The following is a 16,638-nucleotide window of genomic DNA, read 5'->3' on the forward strand; positions in this document are numbered from 1 at the left end:
CACTATCCAGATGCATTGTGACATCAAAATACATGATATATTTGGGGGTGGGGAGGATAACAAACAGTCTGCTGAGGCTGGAGTTGTAAGAGAATAAGGATTCAGTTATTATTGTAGAAAAAATTGAAGAATGTTATGTTTTATTGATGCATGGAGATTTTAGACTTCAGTATTTGAGGTATAATGATTTCATGTAATAAGAATTCCAGATAAAGGCAGAACAAAAATTTTGTGTAATATAACAAAATTAATTATCCTGAGTCATCTAGGGTTGATCAACTCTTACAAACTTACTCTGTATTTCAAATAACACTGAGGTCCAAATATTGAATTAGCAAGCTCGTAACATTGCAAGATAAGTATACAAAAAATAAATGTATTCTAAGACACTGACTTTATCAAGAATTATTCTTCAGTTCCATAACAATATAATAGCTTTGTTATTCAGAAGATAGCTTATAGTTCTGAAATAACTTTTCTAAAAGTAAAATATATATAAATCTGGTGAAAACTAAGAAAATCTTGTTAATGCTATAGCTTTTTGAGGGACATAAAGGTGCTTTGAAAGTTTTTGGGTGGTTATTGGAAATTTTTATCAGATATTTTATTTTCTGAGAGCTTATGGCATTAAACATGTATTATTAAAGTAATAATGTGGCTCATTTCAAGCCACTTGATTTATTGGCATGAGTAGAAATTGAAATTTATTGTCAAAATAGGCTACTTTCATCAACATTTGTAAAATTACCTAGAAATATTCATTTTTATTTTGTGTGAGTATATGTATAGATTTTAATTCATAGGCAAAAGTACATTCTTATGTACACATTTACCCTTTTCCAGGTTCTGTGCTGCCCCCATATGTTTGAGATATCTGACTCTAGAAAACTGAGGTGTCATTGAAACATAGATTTCGATACTTAGTATCAAAAGCATCCCTTTCTCATCCCTTTTAAACCTGTTGATAAGTATTAAACCCTTTTGCTAAGTATAAAAATCTCACACCATAACTATGGTAATATTGAATTTTTTTTCCCAAATTACATGCTTTTACTCTCCTACTCCCAACAAGGGATTTTCCCTCATACACTTTTCTAGATAGTCTTGCCCTTAAGGAAGAAAATAGTTCAAAAAAGTAGCTGAATACCCCTGGTATTTATTTGTCCTCTATTTCTATATGAAACTTGGATTACCAGAGAAAAGTTTTTCCTGTATATTCATTCAGTCACTCAGTCAGCAAACATGGATTGAGGCTACTGTATGCAAGCTCTTACAATACAAAGATGATGATGATAGTCCACACAAAAATTTATAGGTGAATGTTAACAGCATAATTTATATAGTAAAAAAATTAGAAACAATTCAGATGTCTGTCAACTTATGAATATTTAAAGAAAATGTGGTATATCCACCCAACAAATATGTAATTCATTAATAAAAGGAACTCCTGATACGTGATACAAAATGGATGAACCTCAAAATCATGCTAAGAAGCCAGACAGATGCAGAAGACAACATGTTGTGTGATTCCTTTATAAAAGTGTCCAGAAAAGGCAAGTGTATAGAAACAGAAAGCAGATCAGTGGTTACGTGCGGTTGGGGGGTGGGAGTGAGGATTGACAGCCAATGGCCATGACAGAAGTATATGGATTGTTGGAAATGTTCTAAAATTGGATGGTGCTGATGATTGCACAACTCTACAAATTTACTAAAAATCAGGGGCGCCTGGGTGGCACAGCGGTTAAGCGTCTGCCTTCAGCTCAGGGTGTGATCCTGGTGTTACGGGATCGAGCCCCACATCAGGCTCCTCCACTATGAGCCTGCTTCTTCCTCTCCCACTCCCCCTGCTTGTGTTCCCTCTCTCGCTGGCTGTCTCTATCTCTGTCGAATAAATAAATTAAATCCTTAAAAAAAAATTAAAAAAAAATTGCTAAAAATCAGCAAACTATGCTTACCATGGGTCAATGCTATGCTATGTAAAGTATACCTGAAAAAGCTATTAAAAATTGCACACCATTAAAAAATGAAGTTTTTTTTCACCCCTCAGAGAAGCATTGGCTCAGAGAGCTCACTCAGTCAGTCAGTCAGTGAAACAAACATAAACAAAGAATTATGTTCAGTGTGCTTTGTATGCATGTTTGTGACCTCCTGAGAGTCCTACAGAAGGCGTTTCAAGTTGTGGCTGAGAGTTTTTAGGCAAGAAAGACTTACAAAACAATGATATTTGAGATTAGCCTTGTAAAATGAGTAAGGAGTTTGCCAGATGGGTAGGTATTTGTTTCTTGACTTATTGTTGGCACGCAGGAAGTAATGGTTCTTCTTTCTTTCCGTTTTTTGGACTTCTTTCATTTTTAATATCCATGTAAATTTATAATTACAAAACATATGTATTGACAACTGGCTAAAGAAGGTAAACAAATAGCAAATTCATATATTGGTCTCTTAACAATAAAAGTTGATCATTCATATTATGATTTTCTAGCTTTTGGGTCTTACTATTTACCTACAGCTTTTAATCAGCAAAATAATTTATAGTTGACCTTGGATAAATTCTCACATTCTTTCAGTAAATATGTGTTTGTATTTGTGTATATTATTTTTTCAAATGGCTTTTAAGTGGTTAGGACATAAATACTTAGGTTGTTAATAAAACAGAAGTGTTAAATATATCTTTTGGCCTAGGAGTATCATGAAAAAATTACAGAATCACTTAAGTGCACAGTGAACTAAAAAAGAACCAAAAGTTCTATATTGTTTTTGATCAGAAGGATAATAAGATGGACAGTTTTGCAATAGAAATGCTTGACTTCTCTAAAAAGAACCTTGAGATTCATTTTTCCTTTTCAGTGTGAGACTTGAAGATAGGTGAATTGTTCTCTTTCTTATAATATGGAAGACTAGGAAAAAATTCTGAATACCTCTCACTACAAAACAGTAAAATGCTACATAAAATATGCAGAATTATTAGATACAAAATAAAGTACATGCTTAGTATGGTTAAAGACCTAAAAAAGAGTATCAAAACCATGCACAAAAAGAAACTATCAAAACTGAGTTTTTGAAATAACCAATTAGAGGAGTGCCTTGGGTGGCTTAGTGGGTTAAGTGTCTGCTCATGTTGTTATCTCAGGGTCCTGGGATCAGCTGGCGCAGTGCTCCCTGCTCGGCAAAGGGAGTCTGCTGCTCCTTCTCCCTCTGCCCCTCCCCCCAGTCGTGCTTGTTCTCTCTCTCTCTCTCTCAAATAAATAAATTTTTTTTTAAGATTTTTTATTTATTTATTTGACAGAGATAGAGACAGCCAGTGAGAGAGGGAACACAAGCAGGGGGAGTGGGAGAGGAAGAAGCAGTCTCATAGTGGAGGAGCCTGACGTGGGGCTCGATCCCGTAACGCCGGGATCACGCCCTGAGCCGAAGGCAGACGCTTAACCGCTGTGCCACCCAGGCGCCCCTCAAATAAATAAAATTTTAAAAATAAAATAACCAATTAGAACTTTTAAAATGAAAATATAAGCACTGAAATTAATATCTTAATTAGTTAAACCTGTCAGGTGGAGATTAAGAGAAAGTTTATACACTTGAACATAGAGCTGAAGTAGTTATCCAGAATACCGTAAAAAGAGATAGAGAGGAAAATATAAGCTATGTAAAAGAGCAACAAGGTCAAGAGGCCATAGTTGATGCCTGTGATTTGCTTTTCCCACTACTCATTCCATATTTTCTTTCCCCTCAGCCAGAAGCCCAGTTGGCTGGGGTTTTTTACTGGATGGGATGACCCAAACTTTAATTCCTGAAGGATCTGAATCCTCAATAATTCTTTTCTTTGATTTCTGTCGTTTTCCATCAACTTTTATTACTTGTCATGGAAATACTAGGATGTGTTCCAGAGAGTCTCCTGGGTTATGGACACAATCCTCCATGCTCCTATTGTGTATCGACAATTCACTTTCCCCTTGGTAATCAAATCAATCACTAACCAGTAAACAGCTTCTTTGCCTACTAGTTCAGGGGTACGATGAGCCCAAAATGGCCAGGTGGCAGTCTCATCTTCCAATTCAGTAGAACCATTATTGTATTCCTCTGAAAGAAGCATTTTCCACTGAGAACTAACCAATAGGCAAAGTTCAAGTTGCAGATTGGGAAGCAAAAATTAAGTGAGTGATTTTTTTGGTATAGTAGTGAGAGGAGCCACTCCCACTTTGATCCCTTGATTCCTAGGCTCTGTACTTTTCTGTGTTTGTGAAAGCACCAATAAATATAATGGTCTTAATACTGCGTCCTGTAAGACAGAACCCAATTCTTACAGAGTATTGTCTCCTAACTCACTTTGTTAAGTCTCTCTTTAGGCCAGCAATTTCTGGGTATGTGGTAAGACCATTTTATTCCATGCATATGCTTGTTGCTTTACAACTTTTGCTGTGAAATGAATGTCCTGATCAGAAACAAAGCTGTGTAGAATACCATGAAAATGGATAAGGCATTCCAATTGATAGTGGTGCTAGGTGGGAACATTATGAGCAGGGAATGTACAACCATATCAAGAATACATTTATTCCAGAGAGGACAGATCTCTGCCCCCTGCATGATAGAAGGCATCCAGTGCATTCAACCTGGCACTAGGTGGCTGACCAGTATTGATGGGGAATGGTGCCATTTCTGGGGCTCAGAGACCATGCAGGTGTCTGTTGCCAGATGAGAAGGTGCACTGTTAGTTGCATGGCTGCATACGAGATCCTTTGGGCTCTGTTGATTTGCTCCAGTGATGATACCACATTTAAATAATAGCTGCCATCAGAGTGACCACTTGATTGAATTTGCTATAATCCAGTCATTTTTCAAGATCCATCCAACTTCTGCACAGACTAAACAGATAAATTAAATAGGGTTGTGAATAGATATCAACGTCCCTGCATCTTTCAAGTCTCTGGTGATGGCACTAACCTCTGGATGAGCTTTTGCTTCTTGGTTATTATCTTGATAGGGAGAAGTTCTAGAAACTTCCATTAGTCCTTCCTACAGTAATGGCTTTTACCCCTGGGTCACAGTCAACATGGAGATTTCTACAAGTATCCTGGTGTTTCTACTCCAATTATACATTTTGAAACGGAGAAAGCAATCATAATGTGAGTCTATGGACCACCTGGGTCCCCTGTGAATTAAACCTGGGTTAATATTTCATCTGTCACCTAAACACTGTAGATCTCCATTTGACTGCTGGACTGAGTGGCATTTGGAGTCTCCAGAAATTTGCTTCAGTTCAGAGATACATGGTAGGCATAATTCTAAGGTGGAGTCTAAGATCCCTTCCTCCATAGTGTATTCTCTACCTTCTCCCAGTTATTCAGTCAAACATCTACCTAGGTGTTGCTATGAAGCGATTTTGCAGCTGTAATTAAGGTCCCGAATCAGTTGACTTTAAGAATGGGTGATTATCCTGGGTGAGCCTGACCTACTCACATGAGCCCTTAAAAGAGACTTAGCTATTCCTGAGGAGAGAGATTCAAATTATGAATATTCACAAGGTTGTACAACCATCACCATTATATAAGTCCAGAACATTTTCATCACCCCCAAAGGATTCTATGCCCATTAACAGTCACTCCTTTTTCTTCCTGTGCCCTAGACCCTGGGAACCACAAATCTTCCTGTCTCTGGATTTGCCTGTTCTGAACATTTCATAGAAATGGAATAATAAGACACTATGTGGCATTTTGTGTCTGGCTTCTTTCACTTACCATGATTTCTTTAAGATTCATTCATGTTATAGTATGTATCAGTACTTCATTCTTTTTTCTTTTTAAAGACTTTATTTATTTTTTTGACAGAGTGAGAGAGCACAAGCAGGGAAGACAGTAGAGGGAGAGGGAGAAGCAGACTCCCCGCTGAGCAGGGAGCCCTATGTGGGGCTCCATCCCAGGACCCTGGGATCATGACCTGAGGCCGAAGGCAGACGCTTAACCATCTGAGCCACCCAGTACAGGCACCCCCAGTACTTCATTCTTCTTTATGACTGAATAATATTCCATTATATAATATACATGCTGTATTTTGCTTATCCTTTCATCAGTTAATGAACATTTAGGTTGTATTCCACTATTGTGAATACAAATTCGTGTATATGTACAAGTTTTTGTGTGAACATATATACCTAGGAGTGAAATTGCTGGATCTTAATGTAACTGACTCTGTTTAACTTTTTGAGAATTGACAAACTGTTTTCCAAATTATGTGGCTGTACCATTTTGCATTCTCACTTTCAGTGGCTTTTTAGATTCTATGTCTTCATCTGTAAAAACAAAGGGTACACTTGAGGTTTTGCAGGGAGGGAAGTGTGGGATAGAACGATAGAATGAAATGTTATACCAAAATGGTTTTTTTCCTATCTAGTTCTAAATATTACATGTCATATTTTTTTCCTAGAAATTTTAGGGAAACAGACCAGAATAAAAAGTAAAAAACCAAAAGTCTGTGAGAACTTTACCAGCTTTTTTATCTTGATGATTTGAAATGCTGGGTTTTTTTTTGGTTTTTGTTTTTATAGAAAAGCTTGCAGAGGCTCAGCGCAGATTTGCTACGCTTCAGAATGAGCTTCAGTCATCACTGGATGCACAGAAAGAGAGCACTGGTGTTACTACACTGCGACAGCGCAGGAAGCCAGTCTTCCACTTGTCCCATGAGGAACGTGTCCAACATAGGAATATTAAAGACCTTAAACTGGCCTTCAGCGAGTTCTACCTCAGTCTTATCCTGCTGCAGAACTATCAGGTACTTATCCTGGAAAATGGAACCTTCAAAGAATCGAGAAATTTGGAATTAACCTTGAACTATACTAATGGGCCGATCCAAAAAGGAAAATCTTTAGCATGTCATTATTATTTTTTAGGTTCTTTTTTTTTTTTTTTTTTAAGATTTTATTTATTTGACAGAGAGAGAGAGACAGCCAGCGAGAGAGGGAACACAAGCAGGGGGAGTGGGAGAGGAAGAAGCAGGCTCATAGCAGAGGAGCCTGATGTGGGGCTCGATCCCACAATGCCGGGATCACGCCCTGAGCCGAAGGCAGACGCTTAACCGCTGTGCCACCCAGGCGCCCCTATTTTTTAGGTTCTTAGTGTGATTTCAGATGTTCTTATTGGTTAGAAACCATATATCAAGGGTGGCAAAATTGTGTTAATAAGACTTCTACTTTTGAAGATCAGTTTTCCAAAACGTTTTGTACAGTGTGCACAAGTAACCCTTGATTCATGTTTTACTTCCTATTTTTAGAGTCATCTCTGATAGTAGTAAGTAGAAATAAATTATATATGTCTTATATATATAAGAAATTATGTATATAAGAAAATATATATATATTATATATATCCAGCCACTACTGGCTATGTAAGAGCTTTACATTCCTCCAAGCCTATAACAAAATTTCCACAAAGGCAATTAGTTAACTTTCCTGAAACTAACACTAATAATATAAAAGATATTAACTTTACAACTTGCCACTAAGAATCCTTCCAATTGTATTATCCATAGACTGTAACATAACTCTATTTAAAAAAAACTTTATGGAAGTACTGGATCATTATATTGTATACCTGGGACTATTATAACACTTAACTACATTAGAATGAAAATAAATTTTTTTTTAAAAAGTTGAAAAATATCTTGCGAAAGAAATTAGGTCACAGCAAATATGTATAGAGACTGAATATCTAGGCTACTGTGATATATCACTCAACAGTTTTAAAACCCAATCTGAAAAGTTGAATTACCATGTACACTAAACTATGGAAATAGAAGTCTTTTATTCATTTCTAATTCTTCACAGATTTTTTTACATATTTAAATTTGTTTACATATTTAAATCTATAACAAATTTATTGAAAAACAGATTTGTTCAATAATAAAACATTTAAATAGGCAAAAGCATCTAATCTTTAAAGAGACCTTACATACTATTCTTTTTCCATTTTGTTATTGTGATTAGTACTTCTAATCAGTGGTTATATAAAACATTATATAAAAACTAATGGTTATATAACAAAAGTATTCTAGGGGTAAATATTGGAATTTTAAAATAAAAAGTCATTATAGTCTCATAGCTGCAGTAATCTAAGTTGTTAATGCATGTACTTATTTCCCTCTCTTTCCCTTTCATAATTCTACCTTCCTTGGTAATTTAATATTTTATCATTCAAAGAAGAACCCAGTTGGAAAATAATTTTAGAAGAATAGTAAACTATATGATGATAAATTCCTTTCCTTTGAAATTTATCTGTAGCTTTATAATTTATATTTAAAAAGAAACAAAAATGTATTTCTTCTTTCTTTTAATGCTATAAAACATTAACATTTCATATTTCATTGATTGTGCTTATGTGTTGCAGAGAAACACCTTTGTTAAATTTTATTTTATTAACTTTCCCAGAAGCTTTTGTTTGGGGTCATTATAAAAAGCTCCTTGGGAAAACAAAAATAGTTGTTAATTATAAAAGTTCTGTTCTATTCTCTATTCTTTAAGGCTGGCTGTTCTGTAAGAATATATATTGGTAGTGAGGAGAAAGGAAAATTAATTGAAAGCAGTCTCTAAATCACGGTGTATGTACCCCTAGGAGAGCTTAAGATGATTTGTTAAAGTATGAGACAAAAATTATAAACAAAATTAGTAAGGAAGCAAAGTCTAATTTGGAGTAACTGCTCAATTTTTTTACTGATAGGGATATGTGATTAGCAAATTTGGGAGATCTCTGGTTTAAAGAACCATGCAAATCCACAGTATCCTGCTTTTTTGCATGTATCAAAGAACAACAATTTGAGAATGTAGAAAAGTGTAGTATTTTGATATTATAGAAATGGTGGAGGAGTGCAAGCTCCTATCCGTTATCAGCAAAACTCTGTATGTATGATCACTGTTATTCTTTTTGCACCCCCATCCCCAAACTGAGAATGGATGGAAGCAAAATGAAGTTAAAAGAAATAGATGATCTTTCATTTTCTGTGCTGGTTCATACATGCTTGCATAGTAGGGGGAAAATACATAGCTACACCAGTCCTTCAAAAAACAAAGAACTAATGTATTCAGTGTATGATAAATCCAAAATATTTTCTGGTAGTATCCTTTTGATCATGAAGCAAAATTATATAAATTAGCCTTTTTGAGAATAATTGTACATAAGAAAATAGAAATAAGAATGTTTTTAGTTTAAGACTTCCATTAATTTACTTGAAATAGGAATCATAGGGTTCATAGTTTAGGGTTTCTTTTATTACTGATGGCATACTACCTTGAAATAGATGGAATAAGAAAGAAGAGTTTTTTTCTTTTTTAAGATTTATTTATGAGAGAGAGCATGTGGTGGGGAAGGACAGAAGGAGAGGGAGAGAGAGTTTCAAGCAGACTCCTCACTGAGCATGGAGCCTGATGTGGGGCTCAATCTCACTACCCTGAGATCACAACCTGAGCTGAAACTGAGAGTCAGTCGCTTAACCATCTGTGCCATCCAGGTACCCCAAGAAAGAAGAGTCTTATCCTTTTAGTAGTAAATGCTTATATGAAAGCATTGCCATTTCCGTTAGTACTCAGTCATCAATCAGCTCATCAATGCATCATGCTTATTATTTTTCTTCTTTTATGGTGGTGAAAATTATAGTTTTTCTCATTTCTTTCTGTAGAATCTGAATTTTACAGGGTTTCGAAAAATCCTCAAAAAGCATGACAAAATCCTGGAAACTTCTCGTGGAGCAGATTGGCGAGTGGCTCATGTTGAAGTGGCCCCATTTTATACGTGCAAGAAAATCAACCAGCTCATCTCCGAAACTGAGGTATAGTAATCTCACTTATGTACCACGTGTTTTCAATAGCACTAATGTCTTATTTTTAATGAATAGTTCCTCATCTGTATTCTCCTTTTGTAATTAGTTGCTAGCTTTGAATACGATATTCTTACTCATGACTTTTTCTTTGTCACTATACATTCACCAAGAGGTTATCAGAATATCATGTATATAAATGGTTCAGAATTATTTATGTATTAGTCAAGATTAGTATAACGTGTGTCAAAATTGAATGTGTCTTCCTAGGCTGTAGTGACTAATGAACTTGAAGATGGTGACCGACAAAAAGCTATGAAGCGTTTACGTGTCCCCCCTTTGGGAGCTGCTCAGGTTAGTATTTGCTTCCAGTTGTTTGGTTGGTTGGTTTTGTCTATTTAATAATCAACACAATCTGTTTAGTTGATAAAACATACTTGTTTCATTACTTTAAAAAATATGTCAGGGACGTCTGGGTGGTTCAGTTAGTCTGGCTCATGATTTTGGCTTAGGTCATGATTTCAGGGTCTTGAGACTGAGCCCTGCATCAGGCTCTGTGCTGGGTGTGGAGCCTACTTAAGATTCTCTCTCTTCATCTCCTTCTGCCCTCCAACCCTACTGTCTCTCTCTCTCCTTTAAATACATACATACATACAGCCAGGTTTTTAAAGTAGTTATTACTATTGTTATTTTGTTTTTGAAAAATTCAGTGCCAGATCTCACTTCACGATGAATGAATTGTGATGCCTTCCTACCTTTCTCTTATCATGCTGTATTCCTTCTCTTGTTTATTCTTATCGACACGCTAACTTCTTGGTCTCCCCAAATTATTAAGGTGAGGTATTTCTTTCATGTTACAATCACCAAATGATTATGATTAGGTATTTAATGATACAGGGTGGGAAGATTCAGGTATGCTGGGATACTACAGAACTTCATCCAAAATGCCATAGTTACATCAAAAAAAATCTATTAAATGAGATCTACACAGTAATTATACCAAAAACATTTAGGATATTCTATTTCATAAAATAAGTCTCAATAAACTAAAAAGGATTTAAATCATAGAATATAAATTCTCTGACCACAGTGGAATGGAAATCAATAACAAAAAGATCTTTCTCATCCTAATAAAAGGCATTTATGAAAAAACCTATAACTAATATCATATTTAATGGTGAAACTCTGAATACCTTCTCCCTGACTAGGGACAAAAAGGATATTCATTCTAACCACTTTCATTCAGCATTGTGCTAGAGAATCTAGCCAGTGCAGTAGGATAGGAAAAAGAAATAAAAGGCGTTCAGATTAGAAACAAAGAACTAAAACTGGTGGAGTTTTTTGCTGATGACATGGTAACCTATGTGGAAAAATCCAGTGAATCATTAGAGTAGCTACTAGAACTAATTAGTGAGTTTAGCATAGTTGCAGAATATAAGACCATAAATAAAGTAAATTGAATTTCTATGTTCCATTCAGACCAATTTGAAATAAAAAAAATTGGGGTGCCTGGGTGGCTTAGTCGGTTGAGGTCTGCCTTCAGCTCAGATCATGATCTCGGAGTCTCAGGATCGAGTCCCACATTGGGCTCCCTGCTCAGTGGAGAGTCTGCTTCTCCCTCTGCCCTTCACCCTGTTTGTGTGCTCTCTCGTTCAAATAAATAAATAAAATCTGGGGCGCCTGGGTGGCACAGCGGTTGGGCGCTTGCCTTCGGCTCAGGGCGTGATCCCGGCGTTATGGGATCGAGCCCCACATCAGGCTCTTCCGCTATGAGCCTGCTTCTTCCTCTCCCACTCCCCCTGCTTGTGTTCCCTCTCTCGCTGGCTGTCTCTGTCTCTGTCGAATAAATAAATAAAATCTTTAAAAAATAAATAAATAAATAAATAAATAAATAAATAAATAAATAAATAAATAAATAAAATCTTTATAAAAAATTCACTTTAAGTTACCCCACTCTTATTAGTGTTGTAATAGTTGTTAATAGTGTAAGTAATATAGAAAACAAGTGTTCTTAATTTTGCCATTGTCTCCATGGTTCATAGTACCAAATATGTGAATTCTGAGTAATGGTGACCTACAAAATATAATGATATATACATTGTAAAAATGAAATTGCACTTGGATTTCTCCCATAAGAAAAACTCAGTGTATATATAATTCAGTGTTGAAGATTAAATTCTTATTTATTTAGGAACTGAGATTTTTGTAAAGGAATTCGAATAACTGGCAAATCTATTTTATATTACAGGAGAATGAAGGACGTTTCTTGGTTCTGATTTATAAAAAATTCAGTTCATAAAATATTTTTGTTTTCATGGTAGAGCTTTGGGACTCATACTACTAATTTATTACAGCATATACTAAATGTATGCAGTGTTTTGCCCTATGCCTAGCATGCTGTTTTTCTGTCTACAGCCCGCACCAGCATGGACTACTTTTAGAGTTGGCCTATTTTGTGGAATATTCATTGTACTGAATATTACCCTTGTGCTTGCCGGTAAGTTGTTTAAATTTTGAATTAAATTATCCTTATTAATATGCCTATGTTATCTTCTGTCCCTCTGTCAAAACTAGTGCCAAACTAACAGAGCTGCTACTGAAAGAGAAATTTGTCAGGTCTTAAGTTTTTGTTGTTACAAATGATTGGGAGGGATGGGGTGGCGTTTGGTCATTTGTTTGGTTTGTTTTTCCTTTTGGGCATAGTTATCCTTTAAAACATTGCTAGCTTATGACTTTTATTCTCCATCATTTTCTAGTTTTTATGTACAATTTATAATTTTTCAGAGTTCAGTTATCAAGAACCTCAGCTTCCTTAATCACAGTTGAGAGTAAATAAGATTACAGAATTCATGTACTAAAGTTCATTCACTTTGCTTATTGGAGACTCTCTCACATCCTTTCCAGAATGTATTTGCAGTTACTTGGAATATAATTTTAAGAAACATGGTTGTATAATTTCCTATTCTATAGAAGTTAAGAATTAGAGATAGGAGGGGGGCGCCTGGGTGGCGCAGGCCTTAAGCGTCTGCCTTCAGCTCAGGGCGTGATCCCAGTGTTCTGGGATCGAGCCCCACATCAGGCTCTTCTGCTGGGAGTCTGCTTCTTCCTCTCCCACTCCCCCTGCTTGTGTTCCCTCTCTCGCTGTCTCTCTTTGTCAAATAAATAAATAATATCTAAAAAAAAAAGAAAGAAAGAGGTAGGAGGAATTGCTGAAAGCAGGGGCACTCCCAGCCTCAAGAAATGATATAACAGCAAAGGAGACATTATCTTACTAAACTTCCCAACAGGATTTGACATACCCCTCAGCAGCATTTGGCATTGTGGATCATTCCTTCTTAAAGCTCTTTCTTCACTTGGTTTCGCTGGGAAACCACACTCTGCTGGCAATTCTTTCCAGTCTCCTCTGCTAGCTATTCTTTTCTTTGTGACATCTAAATGTTGGTCAGTACAGCTGTGCTGAATCCTCCAATCTCTTTCTCTGTCAACATGCATTGCCTACCTAGGCAATCTCTTCAAGCCTATGGCTATAAATATTATCTGTATGCTAATGACTCTCAAGTATGTCTCCTGTCTCCTCTGAATGATATCTAATTGACTATTTGGATTTGTAGTAGGCATTTCAAACATGCATGGACAAAATTTTTTTACCCCCAAATACGCTTTCTTTTCCATGGATCATCACTTTTTATCAGGTTAAAAACCTTTAGCCTCTCTTTTCTCTCACACCTCATCTCCAATCCATCAGCAAATCCTGTTGCTTTATCTTTAACAAAAAAAAATTTTGTTTGGCTCTGCACTCAGCATGGAGTTTGCTTGAGAGTCCCTCTCTCTCTAAAATAAAATAAATAAATCTTTTTTAAAAATTAAAATAAAATAAAATGTTTTTTTAAGTATAGTTGATACACAATGTTAAACTGGTTTCAAGTGTGCAACATAGTGATTCCACGACTCTACATTATGCTGTGCTTGTGACAAGTGTAGGTACCATCTGTTACCATACAACACTATTATAATGGGATTGACTGTATTCCCTTTACTGTACCTTTTATCCCTGTGACTTATCCATTCCGTAACTAGAAGCCTACACCTTCCATACTCCTTCACCCATTTTGAATCTGACCACCTGAAGCAGTGCCATCCATGTTTTGCTTAGTATACTGCAATAGCCTTCTGAACTTGTCTCACTGCAGCCACTCTTGCCTCCTTGTAGCCACCAATGTCTTTTTTTTTTTAATGTAAGTTAGATCATATCACCGCCCTCCTCAATATCTTTTTTATGGCTTCTCTTATAATCAAGTTGAAACTTCTTACTATGGCCTGGAAGACCCAATAGGGTCTTGCCCCTATGTATATTCTGACTTTATATTCTGACATCTTCTCCACACTCAGTTTCACTTGGTTTCACTCTGTTTCCAAATACATTTGTGGTGGTACTATTCCTTGAACACACCAAGCTCGTCCCATAAATGAGCCCCTGCAATTGCCTAAAAATTGCTTTTTCCCCTAAGATCTCTATGTAGCTTACTCCTTCACTTCATTCATGTAGTGTCTATTCAAATGCCACTTCTTCACTAAGGCCTTCCCTAATTACCCTACCCTAAAATAGCCTGTTCTGTCCCTTCAGCCTACATTAGTTTTCTTCAGAGCACTTTTAAGTACATGACATATTATTATATATTTATGTTTCTTCTGTTTTCCCACTGGCGTGTAAGTTCCTTGATGTCTGGACTTTTGTCTCCTGTTCACCATTGTATCTCCAGCACTTAGAATACCACCTGGGCCATAGAAGGGGTTCAGAAAATGTTGATGGAAGTCAGAATGGATAGAAGAGAAGGACTGAGATAAAATTAAATAATAAATAGAAAACACACAAATAGCAAAAAGACAGACACAAATCTTGAATGTTCTTGCATTCAAGGACTTTTACTGTAAGGGCAAATAATCCTGGTATACCTCAAGAGTGTGTATACTTAAGCTTACAATGATAACTGTGAATCATTAATAAAGGATTAAATTCTGTTCGGGGAAGTCTGCAAAGAAACATGACTTAGAAATAGATGGTATTATATAAATATCCATTATATTCTGTCTTCAGTGTTTAGTAATCATAATAGTGCCTGAACACAGAAGGTTTCTGTAACTGTCACACTTACTATTCTCGATTGCAAGGAGTGTGTATTTTTCATTTTGTTTTTCAGGTTTCTAACACAGTGCTACACGTATAGCAGATGATTAAGAAAAACTTACTGAACTTGTTTTTCCTCATTAACATTCTTCTTATTTAAGATTGTCAATTATAAATTATGAAATTATAACCCAAGTTGTAATGGCTCTTTGAGAGCATATGAACTTTACCTATTAACAGTGTGCTTTCATTTGTGTTTTTAGAATTCTCCTTCCTACCAGTTACTAAAAATTCTATCTAATAATTATGGCCCACTGTAAGCTCATGATTTAATACTGGTATAATTTATGATCATATTTTAATCTAGTTCTATTTCTTTAAATATATACAGCCTATTTATATAGACTACATGGAAATATTGCAATAAAAAACCCAGCCCTAGATTTTCAAGCTAGCTGTTAGGGAAGGAACACTGACTTGTCTTCAAAAGGCCTTGCTTGGGTTTCAGTCTTAGCTCCACTGTTTGTTCATTGTTTTGGCTTTAAGGGTATCATTTAACTTCTGAAATAATTTCCTTATTTATTAGGTGAGCTTACTACCTTAAATTTACAGGGTTGTTTTAGAATTCATTCATTCAACAGGTAAATTTTATGTATTTCATGGTTATGCTTGACACTTAGATAAGAAAATCCCTTTCCTTATCAAGTTTATTATGCCAGGGAGATTAAAACATATATTAAAACAGTAATAATACACTACAAGACAGAAAATGTTAAATGTTCTAAGCATGTCAAAGGAACAAAGTAATTACTTTAAATGAAAGCATCAGGGAAGACTTTATGGAGGAAATGGCATTTTTGCTGGACACTGATGGAATGAAAGGCATTCTAAGAGAAGGAGACAGAGATTTAGTTGGTAGGGGAAGAGGGTGGGGCATAGGAGGGGGCAGTGGGTTATGAAGGAGAGAAATGATAAATTCACCTAGTGTGAAGGAGAGTGTTAGATGATAAGAGTAGAAGATACTTGAGACCACTTCATGGAGATCAACTCAGAAGCATAAGTAAAACATGGAGCACGTGGGTGGTTCAGTTGGTTAAAGATCTGACTCTTGAATTTGGCCCAGGTCATGATCTCAGGGTCTTGAGATTGAGCCCCACGTCACACGTTAGGCTCCATGCTCAGCAGGCAGTCTGCTGGAAATTTCTCTCTCCATCTCCTGCTGTCGCTCCCCCCAGTCCTGCACACACGTGCACACACTCTCTCTCAAATAAATAAATCTTTAAAAACAAAAAAGACGTATGAAACATGTTTACAGTTGTAAAGCACTACGTCAGTATAAAATTATATGGGAATGTGATGGGAATTGTTCTTTCTCAGAAAAACCTCAGTCGTTTGTGTGTGAAATTTTTTCTTTTATTTTCAAGATGAGTATGGTTGTAATTATCATCATCAAATAATAAGAAAAAATAAACTTTATTCTTTTTATGTGAGTGCATTGTAAAGAAGTTTTTTTTAATTCAGGGACAAATTGAGGTTTTGTTTTCTTTTGTAAATACAGACTGTTTTGTGAGATAGTCTAATTTTTTTTTTAATGTATGTGGTTTATGCATTTAGTGTGGTGCATTATGTTCTCTCACCTCAGAACTCTTCTTTGTTTGATTTTTGTGTGTGTATGGGGGGAGGCAGGGTAAATATAAAGCCAGCTGTCTATCTTTATT

The 16,638-nt window shown here is 35.9% G+C and overlaps 1 protein-coding gene across 2 annotated transcripts in view; it reads left to right on the forward strand.

Moving 5' to 3' along the window:
* Positions 1 to 16,638, forward strand: part of XPR1 (xenotropic and polytropic retrovirus receptor 1) — a 234,242-nt gene that overhangs the window by 144,244 nt on the left and 73,360 nt on the right. For both annotated transcript variants that reach the window (XM_045811338.2, XM_045811337.2), the window contains 4 exons: positions 6,539 to 6,762; positions 9,658 to 9,807; positions 10,066 to 10,149; positions 12,211 to 12,292. In XM_045811338.2, coding sequence (XP_045667294.1) covers positions 6,539 to 6,762; positions 9,658 to 9,807; positions 10,066 to 10,149; positions 12,211 to 12,292 — 540 coding nt within the window. The remainder of the gene's footprint in view (positions 1 to 6,538; positions 6,763 to 9,657; positions 9,808 to 10,065; positions 10,150 to 12,210; positions 12,293 to 16,638) is intronic.

This window comes from Ursus americanus, chromosome 2 (genome assembly GCF_024610735.1).
Source record: "Ursus americanus isolate L20-20 chromosome 2, mUrsAme1.1.p, whole genome shotgun sequence".
Taxonomy (NCBI): Eukaryota; Metazoa; Chordata; class Mammalia; order Carnivora; family Ursidae; genus Ursus; species Ursus americanus.